The 16869-nt window shown below is 46.3% G+C and overlaps 1 protein-coding gene across 1 annotated transcript; it reads right to left on the minus strand.

The window, feature by feature from the left end:
- Window positions 1-311: 311 nt before the first annotated feature.
- Actr8 (actin related protein 8) lies at window positions 312-16582 on the minus strand. The gene is made up of 13 exons (XM_059273963.1): window positions 16334-16582; window positions 11655-11825; window positions 10073-10183; window positions 7931-8035; window positions 7509-7682; window positions 6959-7052; window positions 6609-6741; window positions 6022-6175; window positions 5221-5316; window positions 4431-4571; window positions 3293-3557; window positions 2466-2629; window positions 312-564 (listed from the first exon to the last, which is right to left on the minus strand). The coding sequence occupies exons 1-13, from the start codon at window positions 16454-16456 to the stop codon at window positions 421-423; spliced, it is 1875 nt and encodes a 624-aa protein (XP_059129946.1). The 5' UTR covers window positions 16457-16582; the 3' UTR covers window positions 312-420.
- Between the last annotated feature and the right edge of the window lie 287 nt (window positions 16583-16869).

Below are 16869 nucleotides of genomic sequence, written 5' to 3' on the forward strand. Positions count from 1 at the left end.
CACGCACGCACGGTAAAACAAAGACAGAGCAAGAGGAGAATCCCGCCCCCCCCAACGCGGTGAAACAGAGCAAGAGGAGACCGCAAACAGACCACTTTAGATCCTAACTACTGCTAGAGAAAAGGGCAACCACCACTGTTAGTTCCTGTAGTCCACAGCACCCCATGTGGCTGCACCAGGATAGACCGCTGGACAGCAAGGTTTCCCATCAGGGAGGGCGTGGGGTGGGGTGGCAGTATGAAACCTTGAAGAAAGGTTAAGAGAGTAAGTTCATATTTGTTCTTAATTATAATTTCAAATCAGTGTCATACTTTAACATAAAGTTGAATTCATTTAATTCTAGGAAAATTAAGCTTCAAAGTCAATAAGTTAAAAGACATATATTCTTTCAGTATTCTGTCCAGAGACTGGTTGTGGTCTTCACCACACAAAAGCAGCCCGCTCCCGTAACATCCGGACACCAAAGCGCTGCCACTCTCGCTGGTAAATCCACAGTTCCTGAGTGGTGTCCAGGCACGCCAGTACTGCCCCGCCTTTCCACGCGATCAGCCGGGGATCCATGTCCTGGACAGAAGAAAAAGCCATTTCGGCAAAGGCAGTAAGACATAGGATACCATTTTCTGCAGGAGGGGTTGGAGGCCCCTGCTCGGTCAATAGCAAACAAATCAGGTTTTACATCTGTGTGAAACAATAGAAAATTGGCTGGTGTACCTCAGCTGTGGAGCATCTGCCTGACATGTACAAGGCTCTGGGTTCAATTCCTAGCAGCACCACCAGTACAGAACACTGAAGTAACAGACATACCCATCTCCGCTCCAGCTGATGAGAATTTCTCAGTTTTTGATACTGAGGATGCCACTCTCCACAAACAAGCCCTGCAGGCAGGCACATGCACAGAAGTACCAGCAGAGGAAGAACCCCTCCCTCCAAAGAAAACATATCACAACACTGCCAGGGGTCCAAACACAGACAGGACCTATTTCTAAACTCCTGGCTTTGTGTTTCTTTTCCAAGTAGTTCAAGCCAAAAAGAGGACCTTGAAGATCTCCAGCCCATGGACCAAAACCAGCTCCTTACTATGATCAGAGAGAAAAAACAGTTCTGGTCAAGGCAAGAGAGAAGCAACCTCCTGACCCACCTACAATTTCTGTCCCGTAAAAGCCAAGCAGAGCAGGGACCAGAACAGGAAAGTCAGTTTCAACGCCAGGCATGACAGCATACTCCTTAACCCCCAATATCTGGGAGGCAGCAGCAGAAGGATCAGGAATTAAAGGTCTACACAGTGAGTTTGAGTATCTCAAACCAAATCAGGGCTAGAAAGATGGCTCATGGGTTAATAACCACCCTTCCAGAGGATCCGGGTTCGGTTCCCAGCACCTATATGCCAGATCATAACCATCTATAACTTCATTTCCAGGAGATCTGATCTCCTCTTTTGGCCTCTGCAGGCACCATGTACACACATGAGTGCAGACACACATGTAGACAAAACACTTAAACACATAACATAAAATCAATCTTTTTTTTTAATTGAGGGGAGGAGAGAGGAGGGGAGAGAAGGGGGCAGAGACCGGTTCCCAGAGCGAAGGGAGAGAGGGAACGAAGGGGAGGAGGGGAGAAAGAGAGAGGGGGAGAGAGAGGGGGGGAGGGGGGGGCAAAGCCTGCCTTTTATAAGGGAACGTAGGGAATGCACACAGGGGGATTATAAGAGGTGAGTAGTTAGAAGGGGTAGCAGGTGAGGTGGGGATGACGGCACTGTGTTCTCCAGACTGCTTCCTGCTGGCCTGGAGGACAGCTTTGGGGGACCTGAGAAAACTTCAAATTCAGCTGTTAGCAGGGAACTTTCAGAACCAATCGTTGGTGTTGGATGGAGAGTCCCAGTGGTCTGTTAGGTGGGAAAGTAGGGCTGTTGTGGGCGGACCGGGTTCCCGGCGCATCTCAGACTGCCAGGAAAGCCTGTCCGAGTCACAGCACCAAATGTTGTAGTTTTAAAATGGCAGGAAGGAGTCACACCATACAACAGGGCCCACGTGGGAGGTTTATTGAGGGGAGAGGAGGGGAGAGGGGGGAGTAGAGACCAGTCCCTGGGGACGAGAGTGAAAGAAGGAAGAAAGAAAAAGGGAGAGAGAGAGAGAGAGAGAGAGGGGAGGGGAGAGGAGAGGGAGGAGAGGGGAGGAGAGGAGAAAGGACAGTAGAGAGGAGGGGGGAGAGGAGGAGAGTGAGCCATAAAATCAATCTTAAAGAACAAAAACACCAAACCAAAAGAAATCAAACCCAGTCCAGAACTCCTGCCATATTTGTGACCCTCTGAAAAGTAATCTTTTCATTTCTCCAAGTCCTCAAAACTCCAGTCACAAGCCACCGCCCGCCTCCTTAGATTTCACCTTCGACAAGCATTACAATTAGATGTAACCAGCACTGCTTCCATCTGAGCACTGTCCAACCTGCAACACGAAACACTGTACCTTAGGCCTTGTGATCACATCCACATTTTCAATAATTCGCCTGAACGAAGGTGGCATCTTGTTGAGAATTCTGTGCTGGAGAAATTCTTGAGCTTTATGGAACATCAAGCCGCCTCCCACGACCAGGATAGAGCTGTACATCTTCTTCTTGGTATCATCAGACGCTGAAAAGACAGTGACATTACCACTTACCTCCATGGCCAAGCCCCTCGCTGTCACTTAGACAACCTAACAGCCTCAAGGATCTCCCCGCAAATCCACCTTCAACACTGCAGACAGGAGACCTGCTGCCCCCGTCCCATCCCACTACTTCTAGAATTAGAACCAAACTTTTCAAGGAAGCCTATGGGGGTCCCTGTGTGGTGTGGAACCTAGACTGCCTCTGGCCTTAACCTGGCTAACCATGCTGGTTTTACATGCTTCCTCAGCGCAGAACGCCCCCGGCATTTAAATGTCAACCCTCCAATCATCCCTCACATCTCTCATATGACTCAAGAAAGCCTAACTCCTCCAGAGAAGGACAAACTCTCATTACGTGTCTTAATCAAAAACCCAGCTGGGACGCTACAGTTCAACTCTCGCACGGACCAGAGTTGTGATTTCACGGTCTGTGTGACGGTCTTGGTCACGAGCACTAGACTACATGGCAGACACATGCTATGGGGCCAGGACGCAACTGCACTACATTACTGCGCTCCCAGCCCCCGCCAAGGCAAGGCTGGAGTGGGCCTGACGGTCTGTGAGAGAGAATGGCGCACCGCACAATCAACTGCCTCACGTAACTGCCACCACCTTAGCTCTGTCTACTAGTCCCCGGGCGTGCTTACAGCAACAGTCTACACTGTGCAGGATGGCCTTGTCAAGGCCCAGGGCTTTTCCTTCAAACAGTGAGATGGCAGTTTTCCTGGACATCAGTGCAGTGAGGGCCTCCTCAGAGTCATTGCCGGCCATCAAACAGTCTCCCTGGGAAGAAGCCAAATCCACCTCCTGGGGATGCAGTCTTTCTGGAAGATCCGAGGACTGGCCACGGAGATCCCCTTCAAATCCGATGGGTTTGGATGCAGACTTTCGGTCAGCAGTGGCTTTTGCAGACTGTCAATCAGTTAAATGAGAACACAGTAAATGGTCTGAGCACAACAGACCCTGCTGGTGCTCTCCAGGTGGATTCTATTTCCTCAGAACACCACAGGCAAAAGCCACCACAGCACACACACACAACCTATATCCCTGCCCAGGCAGCCTGGGCACACAGGTTAGGATGCTCTGTCCAAGCCAAAGCAGGGGGCATGTGGGTGGGTTCCAAAACCTTACATCAGAGGGGGTTTAAAACAGAAATGTCAATATAGACATACTTTGTCCCACTAAACTGACTTTTCCCTGGAATATTTGAATGGGATTCACAGGCCAATGGCTGTTGTGGAATCCTTATTTTCAGATCCAATCTACCTCCTCTCCTCTAGGACAGAACAAAGATGAACAAGTTTTCAACCCCTGGTCTCCATCATGAGCTGCTGATACCAGATCAGCAGTTAAGAAGTATAGTTTATGTCTGTAAGCAGACGCCAGATTACTGTGCCCCACCCCCAATAAATAATTCAGCTGTATGCCTGTACTAAGACTTTCTATATTAAGTACAGAATAATTAAAACTTTAAATTTAATTTAAATTAAAATTTTACCAAAAATACTGCTAGATAAATATCCAGAAGTAGATAACATAAGTAAATAATATGTGCCAAAGGCAAATATTTTCACTGAATTAATGGAATTCAGAAAACGGATTAGTATCTGCTGAATAAGAAAATTTCTCAGCCAGATTTTGAATCAAGACTTCATTTCGTATGCAGTTCTGAAAACAGTACCAGGTCAGTCTGTGGAAGCTGCACTGCCCCCGAGGACCCACTAACTCTGGGTAAAGTTCTCCTTTGTGAGGAAAGGTCTCTCTCCCGCCAGAGCTGCTGTGCACCTGCTCTTGCTTGCTCTGTGTGGCCAGCAGGTAATGCTCATCATGCGGATCCTCAGGATCTCCCTGGGACCTGTGTTGCAAAGTCGTCATTTTCTGTCCGACGATCCCAAAGGTTGCTGGGTAAAAGAGCGCCATTGGTGCCTGGGCATACAAAGGAGATTGCTTAGGGGAGACGCTGTCTCCTAGGAAATGGTCGAGCTTCATTCTTCCCCAGACGAATGCCACCATGCAGATGCTCCATGTCACGTTGAGCAACATCCCTTGTGGGAAAGGGATTGTACAACAGACCAGAAAACTCACCATCCAACCGGATGAATGGCATGACGCCATGTGAGTCTCTCAAGGCAAATGCAAAGTGAGTGCCTTACAATCTGCTTTATGATTTCCTAGCAAGACCAGTGCCCATCTAAAACCCCACCATGTTCTGAATAATTAAAAGAAGAGCCTGGGAGTGGAAAGACTCTTGGCAGAGGACCCGAGTTCAGTTCCCAGCATCGACAGTGGCAGCTCACTTCTACCTGTAACTCGGGCTCCAGAATATCTGATGCCTCTTCTGGACGCTGTGGGCACCTGTGCACACACATGCACATACCCATACAGATATGCACATATCCACCTAATTAAGATACAATAAAAAAGAAGAGGGGCAGACCTGTTCTAATCTGCATCTTAACAGGGGCCTCGTTGGCTTGGGGACTAACAGAGGCCCCACATATTCACAGTTCTGTCAGCTTTACTGAGCAGGGACGGTTTTCTTTCTACCCATGAACACATACACCTGCCTGGTTACCTGGAGCTTTTCATCTCCTAGTCGAAACTGATAAAGCAGGGCAGGAGAATCTGGGTGCCGAATCTGAAACTCGTGGTCCTGAAGCCCGGAGATGTCCTGATTCCAGGAAAAGACGCTGTCAGTAAGAATGTAAGTAAACGCCTCAAATTATGCATAAGCCTCCCCATTAAGTAAAGCCTACACATAAAATGGCTACCCCCCACCTCAGAACCACTTACCATAAACTTTGTAAGAATTCAACTGTACTTTGCTTCTCTCTTGAATTTCTGAAATCCCTGCCACCTGTCCTTTTTGTTTTATTCATTACTGACAGACATCAGTATCAATAAGGACTCAGTAAGAGTATGTCCTCAAGAGCTGGGGATATTTACAGTCTTTATGGTTCCCACGTCTTAGAAGATTTATAAATATATCACCTGAATAAAGTCTAAAACTGAGGCAATTCACACACAGCAATGAATGACTAAATGCTGATAACCCATGATATAAAAGTGCATAGAGCCACATCTAATTCGACATCTGCACCTATCTCCTCACGTGTTATATTCATTTCTCCTCAGCTGTTACCGTCGTCCTCCGGCGCGGTGGCCAGACCCCATGGGCAGTACCTGCCTAACTCTCTTTACACAGCCCGGGAAAGTCTTCACCGCCCTGACTGCCCGAGAGCTTACACAGCTGAAGAGCCTCAACTTCCAGGCTGTGTCAGTGTAGGCAAACAGCACGAGGCTGCTCAAGTCCCTTTTAAATCTCTTATATTTTCCCTGGAACCCAAAATAATCAGCAATATTAATCGGTTCCTACCTGATCTAAATGACAGAACGTTTCTTTAAGGTGCTGCAAGAGGAGGCAGTCCATTTTGTTTGTTAGCTGACATTCTCTGTAGGGAAACCCCGCTCGCTGCATGAGCCAGTAGAAACACCTCGACACATCAGAGCCGCCATATGCCAGACAAAGCCTGAAGTTAGGAGGAAAGGGGAAGATGGTTAATCTGTCCGTTAAGAAGGTACACAGCATGTTTTGAGAGATATCTATGATAAGGAAAGCAGATATTCAGAACTCTAGAGAATTTAGACCTGAAAGATCTGGTTTGTTTCTCTGAGACTTAAGAAAGCTTTGCTCTAAGGATGGGATGGACCACACAAAGGACACGGAGCTAACTTACACAACACACACACACTATGGCTCTCAGGAACTACTAACACGAATGTAGGTTGAAAAGCTCCCTAAGGGCAAGGTCATCTGCATCACTTTAGCCTTGCTGGAACTTAGACCCCAGTCTGCTGGACTCCCATGCAGACTGCATCTCATAGATGATTTCTGGTCTGTGATGATTTGAACAGACTGTGATAGGTCAGCAGTCAGCAAGTGGCACCTCCTGGGAGCCTCACCGTGTGTTCCGATGAGACACCCCATCTTCCACACAGCACACGCTCGTTTTCTGGTCCCCGACATCCACAACACAGCTGCTGCTTAAGCCACTCCCAAACGTGGCACACACGGACTCCTGATGGACCACAATCCCTAAATTACAGAGAGCAGAGTGTCAGCAAATGACGCACAGCAACAGACACCAGGAGACACATGATTGGCTCAGCCAGGAGCGCAGACAGCTCTGGGCAAACACCCAAGGAACACCAGACCATTCAGAACCCACGTTTAAATACAGCAGTGAGGCCCATTAACTTTGTCATCGAAAAAAGAACAGTGTAAAGGGGTTTCACTGGAATCCCAGGCATACCTGAAAAGCCCATCTTCATCAGTATCATATGTACTAGCTCTTTTACATGCTGTTTGTTGTAGATATCAGGGATTAACAAGATGCACCTATAATACTGGAGAAAAGAAAAAAAGTGAAAAACAGAAGAGAGTGTGAACACCCATCTAGCCAAGGCCAATCCCACGCTACCCTCGGTGAGGCTTCCCTGCACAGGAGAAGCAGCTATGGCCACAGGCCCTGAGCAAAAGCTCAAACCTCTGTGCTGTCCTGCCTCTTGGCTTCAGGAGGAAACAGGAACAGCTAAATTCCCCTTGACTCCTTAGACTCATTGTGAACTCGTGACATGGGAACCCATGGAGTTAATATGTCTGAGTGAGGTACAAAGAAAAGCCATGAACATGAGCAAACTTGTGGCTTCAGACTGGTATTCAGAGACCAAAGAAACAGGGGAGAGAAATCACTGGAGGGGAATTAAAGAACCCAAAAGTTGAGAATGCTTCCAGAACACTGTATCACATACACTCATCAAGAATCTTATAGTCAACCCAAAGAACTGGGAATTTCTCCTCACCTTTAAATCTTTCAGTGGGATTTCCAAATACTTTTGTATTGCATGAGACCATATCACTTCAATATCTGCCAGGACAGCTGTCAGGGAGCCCCCAGGGCCTGTGTGGATATTTAACTGACCCCTTCTAATAGGCCAGTGAATATTGTAACAGTCTAGTGGGTTAACGTACAAGGCCTAGGAAAGGAGAAGCACATCATTAGAACTGTCTCAAAAGGTTTTCTGGACTCACACTCGAAACTTTGAGGCTAGAAGTTAACATTTTCTGAACACTCTAGATCCTGAGCATGGAGTATCTAACAGCCCAGAGGGTCTGTGGAAATATCTGGGCCTCAGAAACAGAATCAAAGAGTGTTAGGAAACAATAGAGTGGATTGCAGGACGATCAGTTTCTTTCCATTTCTTTCATTGTTAAAGTTTCTTACCTCTTCTCCTACCAAATACTCAGGCTGGTGAGATGTGTTTGTCCATTTGTTTCCAGAACAGTGATCTAGAATGGCCGGTCGCATCTGCTTGTTGTAGGAGCGTGCCTGGGAGGAGAAAGCAGAAAACAAGCTGTCTTTCTGCAGGCAGAGGGCAGTGCAAGAGCCCCCCTGTCTCATCTCAAACACTGACACACGTGGGGAAGTACTAACCGGTCCTCCCTGTCCCTCCACTCCTCCCTTTCTTCTTGGAAATTCTACCTTGTATTTGTATAATGACTTATGGAGCATCTGCAAATCCCGCTGAGGCCAGGTGCCATAGCATTTTAGTGAGACACCACACATCCAGCAGCGGATCGGAAGGATCACAATGGAGCTGAAACCTTCCGATGGCATACCCACAGGACATGGCACACGGCTTCACTCGTGTGGTGGTGCTGATGTAAGCAAGCTGCCAGTCACACAACAGTACAGCATGTACAACCACACCCAACGTAGGTCACTGAAATAAGCAAGCAGGCTTCGGTAGACACTACTTATGGATGGGGACATGTGACCTTCTATTTATACATTTTTAAAAAGTTTAAAAAGGACCAGCCCTGAGGCAGGTTCTTCAGGAGGCGGGACAGAAAAAAGTAGTCACCATAGGAACCAACAGTTCTGCACATATTATTGCCCATGAAGACAAGTGGGACAAGACTGTGATACTGGTGATCTTGAAACTATGTGGGCTTGGGAGGGTGTGTGTGTCTTAGTTTTTAACAAAAAGTTTAAAAGTGAAAATAATTTATAATAATAAATAATAATTTACAGAATATGGATATAAAGAAAGACTTTTTACAGCTCTACAATGTTTTTTACTCACACCAATGTTTTTAAGTGTTACTATGAAAGAATGCAGTTATAATGCGTGGTGCATCTTCTGCACGCTGAGGTCAGGGTGTGCCCTGTCTGGCAGCTAAGGATGCCCTATGCAGCTGAATGTCCTCGTGGGGTAAGGTCAACATCAAAACGGACACAAAATTCCTTCTGTGGTGCTGACAATGACGTGCACTATTGTGGACAGTGGTGTTGTCGGGAAAACATGTCTCACATACTAAGTAACAGATTAGTTTGGCTGTAGTTCCCAATTTCTAAAATGGTTCAGGTAATCCCTCCTGACTCCCTCAAATCTTAACTCCTGTAGAGTCCTTAGTTTGAGTCCGTGCTTTTTCGTGATTTAGTTCTTTGGATATGCATTTTTTTCCAACATATCAAACAAACAAAACCCTTCACCAAAAAGGAAAATTAAACTTAATGTCCACTGTTTATAAAGTCTACAATAGTAGACGGAAATGTCCTAGGCCTTCACAATTCCTCACTGCTCATTTACTGACTCATCAGGAGTAAATTTCCAGCCACACAAATTCCGTTCATAAGAAGTACCCTTGTGCTGTACCTGTACTCTGGGGTTTTACTGTTTTTGGTTGTTTTTTTTTTTTTCCTTTTTCAAAGACTTACTTATTTTACATGTATGAGTATTTACTTTGCATATATGTATGTGTACCCATATACCTGCCTGATGTCCTCAGAAGGACAGAAAAGATATCATGTCCCCTGGAACTGGAGTTACAGAGGTTTGTGAGCCACCATGTGGGTGCTGGGAACTGAACGTGAGTCCTCTGCAGGAGCAGTTGGTGCTCTTAACCACAGAACTAACTCTCCAGCCCTACTGTATGGTTTTTTTGTTTTTTTTGAGACAGGGTTTCTCTGTGTAACAGCTCTGGCTGTCCTGGAACTCCCTTTGTAGACCAAGCTGGCCTTGAACTCACAGAGATCCATCTACTTCTGCCTCCCCAGGGCTGGGATGAAAGGTGTACGCTACCACCACCTGGCCCTGCTCTGTTTTTTTAAATGCTTACATATATGAACATCTTTGTGGTAAAACCAGCTGCAGTATGCAGCACAGTAACATACTATGCACATTTGGAGGCAGGAGCAATAGGCTGTACTGTGAAACCTAGGTGTGCAGAAAATACATTACCTAGTCTTCTGTCACAGACGCCACTGTACGGACAAGAAACTCCTCCCAGGTTATATGACCCATCCCCAACTAAATCAATGGAAGTGGAAAAATAATAAACTTGAAGGAAAAGTTCACTGAACCTGTTCTGGTGACACAGGGATTCGTCTTGTACCATTTGACATCTTTTTAGACCATATTGCCTGGTCCACCATTTTAAGGCCATTTTGTCTTTGTTCATTACTTTCAGGTTTCTGGAGAGAAAAATGAAAGATGATCAGTATAAATACTTAGTGAAAAGAGAAAACAAGGCATGTTACTAACTTAATCCATCAATGGGTAGATTATCTCTCATCAACAAGTAGTATTTCTTCTTCTTTTTTTTTTTTTTTTTTTTTTTGGATTTTCAAGACAGGGTTTCTCTGTGTAGTTTTTGGTGCCTGTCCTGGAACTTACTCTGTAGACCAGGCTGGCCTTGAACTCACAGAGATCTGCCTGGCTCTGCCTCCTGAGTGCTGGGATTAAAAGCGTGTGCCACCACCGCCCGGCCTTCAAGTAGTATTTCTTTAATTTTTGTTTATACATGATAACCCTAAGAATTCCAGAGCTGGGTGTGATAGTCCACGGGAGCATCCAAGTACTGGAGAGGCTAAGAGATAGGAGGATCTAGAGTTCAAGGCCAGTCTGGACTACAAGGGCAGATACTATTTCAAAAATCAAACAAATAAAATGTCAAAAACAGAACCCTGACCAAAGCCACTATCTGCGAAACCCTATAACCTATAAATTTTGACTGATATAAAATTTCCAGCACTATTCAAATTAACACCAGTCATGGAGTGCACAGGAAGCAGAGGCTGGCACATTTCTAGGAATTCAAGGCCAGCCTGGTCTATACAGTGAGTACCAAGTAAGCTGGGGCTACATTGTAAGACCCTGTCTCAGAAAAACAAAAGAGTATTTCAGAGACTCTTGCCCTTCAAGATGGCTCAGTGGTTAAGAGCACATGCTGCTCTTCCTGAGGACCTGAGTTCGATTCCCAGCACCCATGTCAGGTGGCTTACAACTGTCTGTAACTCCAGCTCCAGGGGATCTCGGACCTCTGTGGGCACTTGCATTCATGTGTACAAACTGCCCCCACACATACTCATAATTAAAATAATGAAAATAAATCTCTGAAAATAGAAATCAGAGACTCTCCATACATCTACATAATTGTTATCTTTATGATTCTATAACAGTATCACATTCCTTTATATATTTTTAATAAATCAAGAAGTGTTTCGAGTTACTATAATATTATAAACTATTTTTGTGGGAGGCACCATTCCTTAGGCAGTGAGCCTGAACTGTCCGAGAGCAGAGAGAGTGCTGTGCACAGGCAAGCGTGCATGCAATCTGTTTCTCAGTTGGTTCTCGACTATGGATGTGCCCAGCTGCTTCATGGCCCTGCCACCCTGACTTCCCCACAATAATGGACTGCAACCTGAATTTGTGACCAAAATAAATCCTTTCTCCCTCTGTTGCTTTTATTGGGGTATTTATCACAGCAACAGGAAATGAAACTAACTCCGGCAGAAATGACACTTGCAACCCTGAATGACATTATTTTTAAGAAGCACAACTCTGGAGATGTTTACTCAAGATTCACAGGTTCACGTGGGTATCTGAGCGCTCCCTCGGAAACCGCCCCAGGCTGCCCCCAGCTGCTCCTTTCTGACTCACGTTGAGCCCTTCCCGTAGGAGCCAGCTGTCCTTGTACAGCGGCTGCCCCTGCTGTTTGTGTCTTCGTGCAATGACGTGAGGAATGCTGGCGGGAAGTGTATCTGTGGCGCGGCCGATTCTTAAAGTGGTTGAACCCGGGTGTATGACCACAATAAAGTTGCTCTGGATTTGCTGCAGACAGAAAACAAAAAAAAAAAAAACCAGATTGTGAATTTAGTAACACACAGGTAGCAGGTTATATGATGTTTCCTGTAAAGACCATGTTCTAGTTAGGGTTACTACTGCTGTGATGAAAGATCATGACAAAAGCAATCTGGGGAGAAAAGGGTTTGTTTGGCGGACACTTCCATCCTTTATCACTGTTCGTCGTCATCAGAGGAAGTCAGGGTAGAAACTCAAACAAGGGCAGGAACCTGGAGGCAGGAGCTGACGATGCAGAGGCCATGGAGGGATGCTTCCTGACTTGCTTAACCTGTTTTCTTTTTTTTTTTTGGTTTTTCGAGACAGGGTTTCTCTGTGTAGCTTTGCGCCTTTCCTGGAACTCACTTGGTAGCCCAGGCTGGCCTCGAACTCACAGAGATCCCCTGGCTCTGCCTCCCGAGTGCTGGGATTAAAGGCGTGCGCCACCACTGCCCGGCTTAACCTGTTTTCTTACAGACCCCAGCCCAGGGATGGCCCCACCCACAAGTGGCTGGCTCCTCCTACATCAATCATTAACTAAGAAAATGCTCTATAGCTTGCCTACATCCTGGTCTTATAGAGATACTTTCTTAATTGAGGTTCCCTCCTCTCTGATGACTTAAGCTTATGTCAAGTTGATGTAAAATCAGCCAGCACAGACCATTAGGCTAAAAAGCATAAAAATAACTTAGTAAAGAGTTGAGAGATAGCCCATTACATTGGCTCTTCTGAATGCAAATTCTTTTGTGTTCACTTGCTTACTCACAGTACACACTTCAATACATTCTTACTTATCTGAATGAAACCCAAATCCTCCAGTGCAAATTAATATATAATTATTGAGCGTTTATATGCCAGAAAATGTGGGTAGAATGGTAGCCAGGACCAAGTCTCTACTATCAGAGGACTTTCTGTTTACTAAGAAATACAAGCAGATAAAGAGAAGAGAGTGGAAAGTGTAACTGAGACATCCGTGAACTGAAGAGGGAAGGGCCCAAGCCTACAGAGTTTGAGGGGAAGCTCCAGGAGGCCTAGGAATGGGCTAATTCAAAGAACTCCTGGGGTGACTGCTGTGATCGGCCAGGTGCCGGGGAAGAAAATACTGTAAGCATAGGATTATTGCTTCACAATGTTGGAAACTAAGGCTTTACTTGTCACCGACTTCAGCATGTGTCTGTCACCTGTGTTTGGGTCACCATGTGTGCGATTCACCTCATCTGGCAAGATCCTGGGGTTCAAAGTCAGAGTCTACAACTCAGTCCTAGTAAATAAGAAGAGGGAGCGGACAAAATCCAATAACGCAGCACAAATCCAAAAGACCAAGGTGAAAGGTCTGTAATTCTCGCGGGAAAGAATTCAAGCTCTCGTGGGGAAACGTGTGTCCCCAAACTTGTTGAGGCGTGCAAAGTTTCAGCAGAGAGTAAGAGAAGGACAGACTCTGGCAATGCCTTTGAAAGCAGGAGGTCTGGAATGGACAGACAGACGGCTCAATAGTTAAGAGGGAGTGCTGCTCTTGCAGAGAACCAGAGTTTGGCTCCCAGTACCATGTCAGGCAGCTCAATACCACTTACTCCAACTTTGGGAATCTGACGCCCTCTTCTGGACTCATGAGTACCTGCACTTATATGTGCACAGGCCCCTCTAACCCCCTGCTGTGGAACAATCTTTGTAAATATGTATTACTCTCATTGGTTAATAAAGGAGCTAATTGGCTTATAGCTGGGCAGGAAGAGATTGGGCAGGACAGCCAGACTAGGAGGACACTAAGAAGAAGGGCTGAGTCTGAGAAGTCTCGAGGAGACTCCATGAAACTCAGAGCGAGCAGGATGGGAAGTATGTTGGGAAGTACGTAGATGAGGTAAAGGAGCCTTGGGGCAGCACATAACTTAATAGAAATGGGTTAATTTAAGTTATAAGAGCTAGCTAAAAAACAAGCCTAAGCTATTGGCCGAGCATTTTTAATAATATTAAGTCTCTGTGTGGTTATTTAGAGAGTGGCTGGTGGGTCAGAGTTGATCAGTGGTTTAGATGGAAAACTCCACCTACACACCCCCCCCCATGCATATAATTTTTAAAAAATTTTTTTCAAGACATGGTTTCTCTGTGTAGCCCTGGCTGTCCTGGAACTCACTCTGTAGACCAGGATGACCCAAACTCACAGAGATCCACCTGCCTCTGCCTCCCGAGTGCTGGGATTAAAGGTGTGCACCACCACACCTGGCCTACTTCTTTTTTTAAAGAAAGATTTTTCTATTAAAAAGAAAGAAAACAGAATTATCTATCAAGAACCATAGCCCCAGCCCAACTCCTTGGTACCTCCTTTCCCCTGCTCTAGCTGCAGGTCTTCTTTCAAAACATTCCTGTGGCTTACATATACAATAAAGCTTGGAACTGCCTAACTCCAGAACTGCTGTCCTTTCAGGCTATTTAATCCTCTCAACCCAGATTTCTTTTTTTAAAGACAGAGTCTAACTACGTAGCCAGGGCTAGACTAAAACGCACAAGCTCCACTTCCCAAGTCCCAAGTTCTGGGTTTACAGGCATGTGCCACGGCCCAGCTTGAATCCAGACTTCGGTTGATCACAAAGCTCGACGGCTCTGGAGTCTTCATCAGAAGACTTTTTGCCTGCGATGTTCCTTTTCTCAGCTACACCTAACTCTTCCCTCCAGGGATGAATTAAATGTCACCAAGGGAAAGTTGACTGGTCCCCCCATAATCTGATCTTATAGCCTTCCTCCTTTTCAGGACACTCTACATGACTACTGTCTGTTGTCCCACCAGACAATAAACCTCTAGTGAAGAGAGACACTTCTGTCTTGTTGACTACTCTATGCCAGCACATGGCAGACAGTCATGTATACCCTGAATGGTGTTGGCATCACTGTGCTATGGTGGACATCTGCCCAAATGACTGGGGAAAACAGGTAAGGCTACCCCATCAGGGACACCTGGACCTTATCAAAACCCACAAGCTGTAGTACTACATGGATTATGAAAATCTAGAGAACACAGTTTCCTGAAGTATAGACAATTATTTTTTAGTAATCACATATTTTAATGTATTAGAAAAGAAACCTAGCAGTACATTCCACACATCATTTCCTGGATATTATTACTTAAGCTAAGACTGAGAAAAGCTGGTAATGTACAGGCACCACAGAGGGTATGGAAAAGTCAAAAGGTGGACTCATTTACGGGAGTGTAGAAGGACCAAGCCCTAGATTCAGTGATGTGTTATATATATATAAATTTGGCCTGCCACCTGCTCTAATGAAGCTCCTACCTCATCAAGTTCTTGTGAGGATGCCAGAGTTAATCATGTAGCTTGGATGTAAGACTGGTATCATCTAGGGAATGCTAATTGTTCAGTCTGAAACCCAACATAAAACCGTAAACTTCGATGTACTTAAAACACTAAGATTTTTTTTGTTGTTGTCTTTTTTCCCCCATAACTCAACTGAGTGGCTCTCAAGTGTGAACTCTGTCAAAGAAAATGATGTGTTACAATGCCAAAAGATTGGACACACCCACGAGGCAAGAGTTAGCATCCCATTCCAAAATTCTCCACTACCGTCAATGAAGAGACTAGGCTACGGGCTTGTGTGGATATCAAAAGGTCTGCAGTTTTTCTTAATTCTAAAAGGCTAGGTCTCCAGTCCATTACATCCTCTCTAGGCCCAAGTCTCTCAGGTAGTTCTATTTTCCAGAACTCCTCCATCTACACCTTGCCTAGCTCTCTAACCTCACTCTAAATCTCTAGCCTCTCCCCCATCCCCCCACGCCTCAACCTCTGCCTTCTCGCTGGCTAACAGTTCATCCTTGTCAAGGCTGGAGGAAATACATTGTGTCCATTACCTCCCTTGGTCCTCTGAACTAGCTCTGCATTTTACAGCGGCCCTACCAGTTAGGTCACTTAACCCATGCATGGAGAGGAAGAAGGCTCAGAAAAGGCCCACAGAAAATCCTGAGCATTTAATCCCCATTTCTTCTGGGAGCTGTGCACTGCCCCGGCCCATTTCCCTATGGGAATGTGTTTTCTTATCAGTGAATGAGAGTGTGTGCCATGTTACTCTAAATAAATGTTTTGACTTAAACTTGTTCTGTCTTTGACACACAAGCTCTTCATGTCTATCTAAGGAAAGGCTACCTTTTCTCTGCTTTCAAATGGGAAATGACTTCCACTGTTTGACATTTGCGAACAAAGGAATAGGCCAAAGCTCTAACCATCCCTGAACAAGTATAGGCTGACGTCCGGTGGGGCCGGCTGGTGCTAAACTGTGACATCTTACAGCCCAGAGACCTCCAGGCTGTGCAAGGCGGGCTTCGCGCGCTCAGCCGCCAGGCGTTGCCGTGCGCCACTCCGCACCCGGAACCAGGGACTGGCGTTCAGGGGAGGGACCCCGAATCCTTCCGCCTGCGCCCTGTCCCCCAACCCCTCCAGCAGCAAAGGCCCAGGCTAGCTGCGGTCTAACCCAGACCACCACCGCCCGCATCTCACCTCCTGCAGCGACTCGGGCACCAACGCCGGCACGATGGGTCGCTTCACGCCCCGCTGCTCCTTCTCCTTCTCCCCGCCCTTCTCCTTCCCGTTCTCCGCGTCCCCCTTCTCGGCTTGGGTCATCTCTGCCACCGCCGACCACCACCAGGATCGGGGCTCAGGAACACCACCCGCACAGCCAGCGGAGGAGAACCATCGCGCAGGCGCAGCTTCCCCAGGTTGCCCACAGTCAAGATGGCCGCCTCTGGCGTCGCTCCTAGAGAATTCTGGGAACTAGGGAATGACAGCGTTGGAGTTTTGATTTTCCGTTGTTTTTGGTGATGGTGGGCAGAGAACCCAGGGGCTAATGAATGGTGAGCATGATCCTTTTACCTGTGAGCTACATCTTCAGTGTAATACTCTTTTTTTTTTTCTTTTTAAATTTTCTTTCAGACAGGATCTCAGTACTTTATCCCTGGCTAGCCTGGCACTTGCCATATAGACCAGGCTAGCTTCCAACTTTGAAATTAAAGGTGTGTGGCATCTCACCTAACCCT

This window comes from Peromyscus eremicus, chromosome 9 (genome assembly GCF_949786415.1).
Source record: "Peromyscus eremicus chromosome 9, PerEre_H2_v1, whole genome shotgun sequence".
In the NCBI taxonomy this organism is placed as follows: domain Eukaryota; kingdom Metazoa; phylum Chordata; class Mammalia; order Rodentia; family Cricetidae; genus Peromyscus; species Peromyscus eremicus.

Bases quoted from the DNA above. Each gene is read 5' to 3' on its own strand.
- Actr8 (XM_059273963.1), bottom strand. From the start codon at position 16,456: ATGACCCAAGCCGAGAAGGGGGACGCGGAGAACGGGAAGGAGAAGGGC. The intron at 6,176-6,608 runs GTGAGGCTCCCA...TCCTAACTTCAG, and splicing joins GTGTCTCATCGGAACACACG to GCTTTGTCTGGCATATGGCG. The intron at 4,572-5,220 runs GTAACCAGGCAG...TTGTATGCCCAG, and splicing joins TAGGAGATGAAAAGCTCCAG to GCACCAATGGCGCTCTTTTA.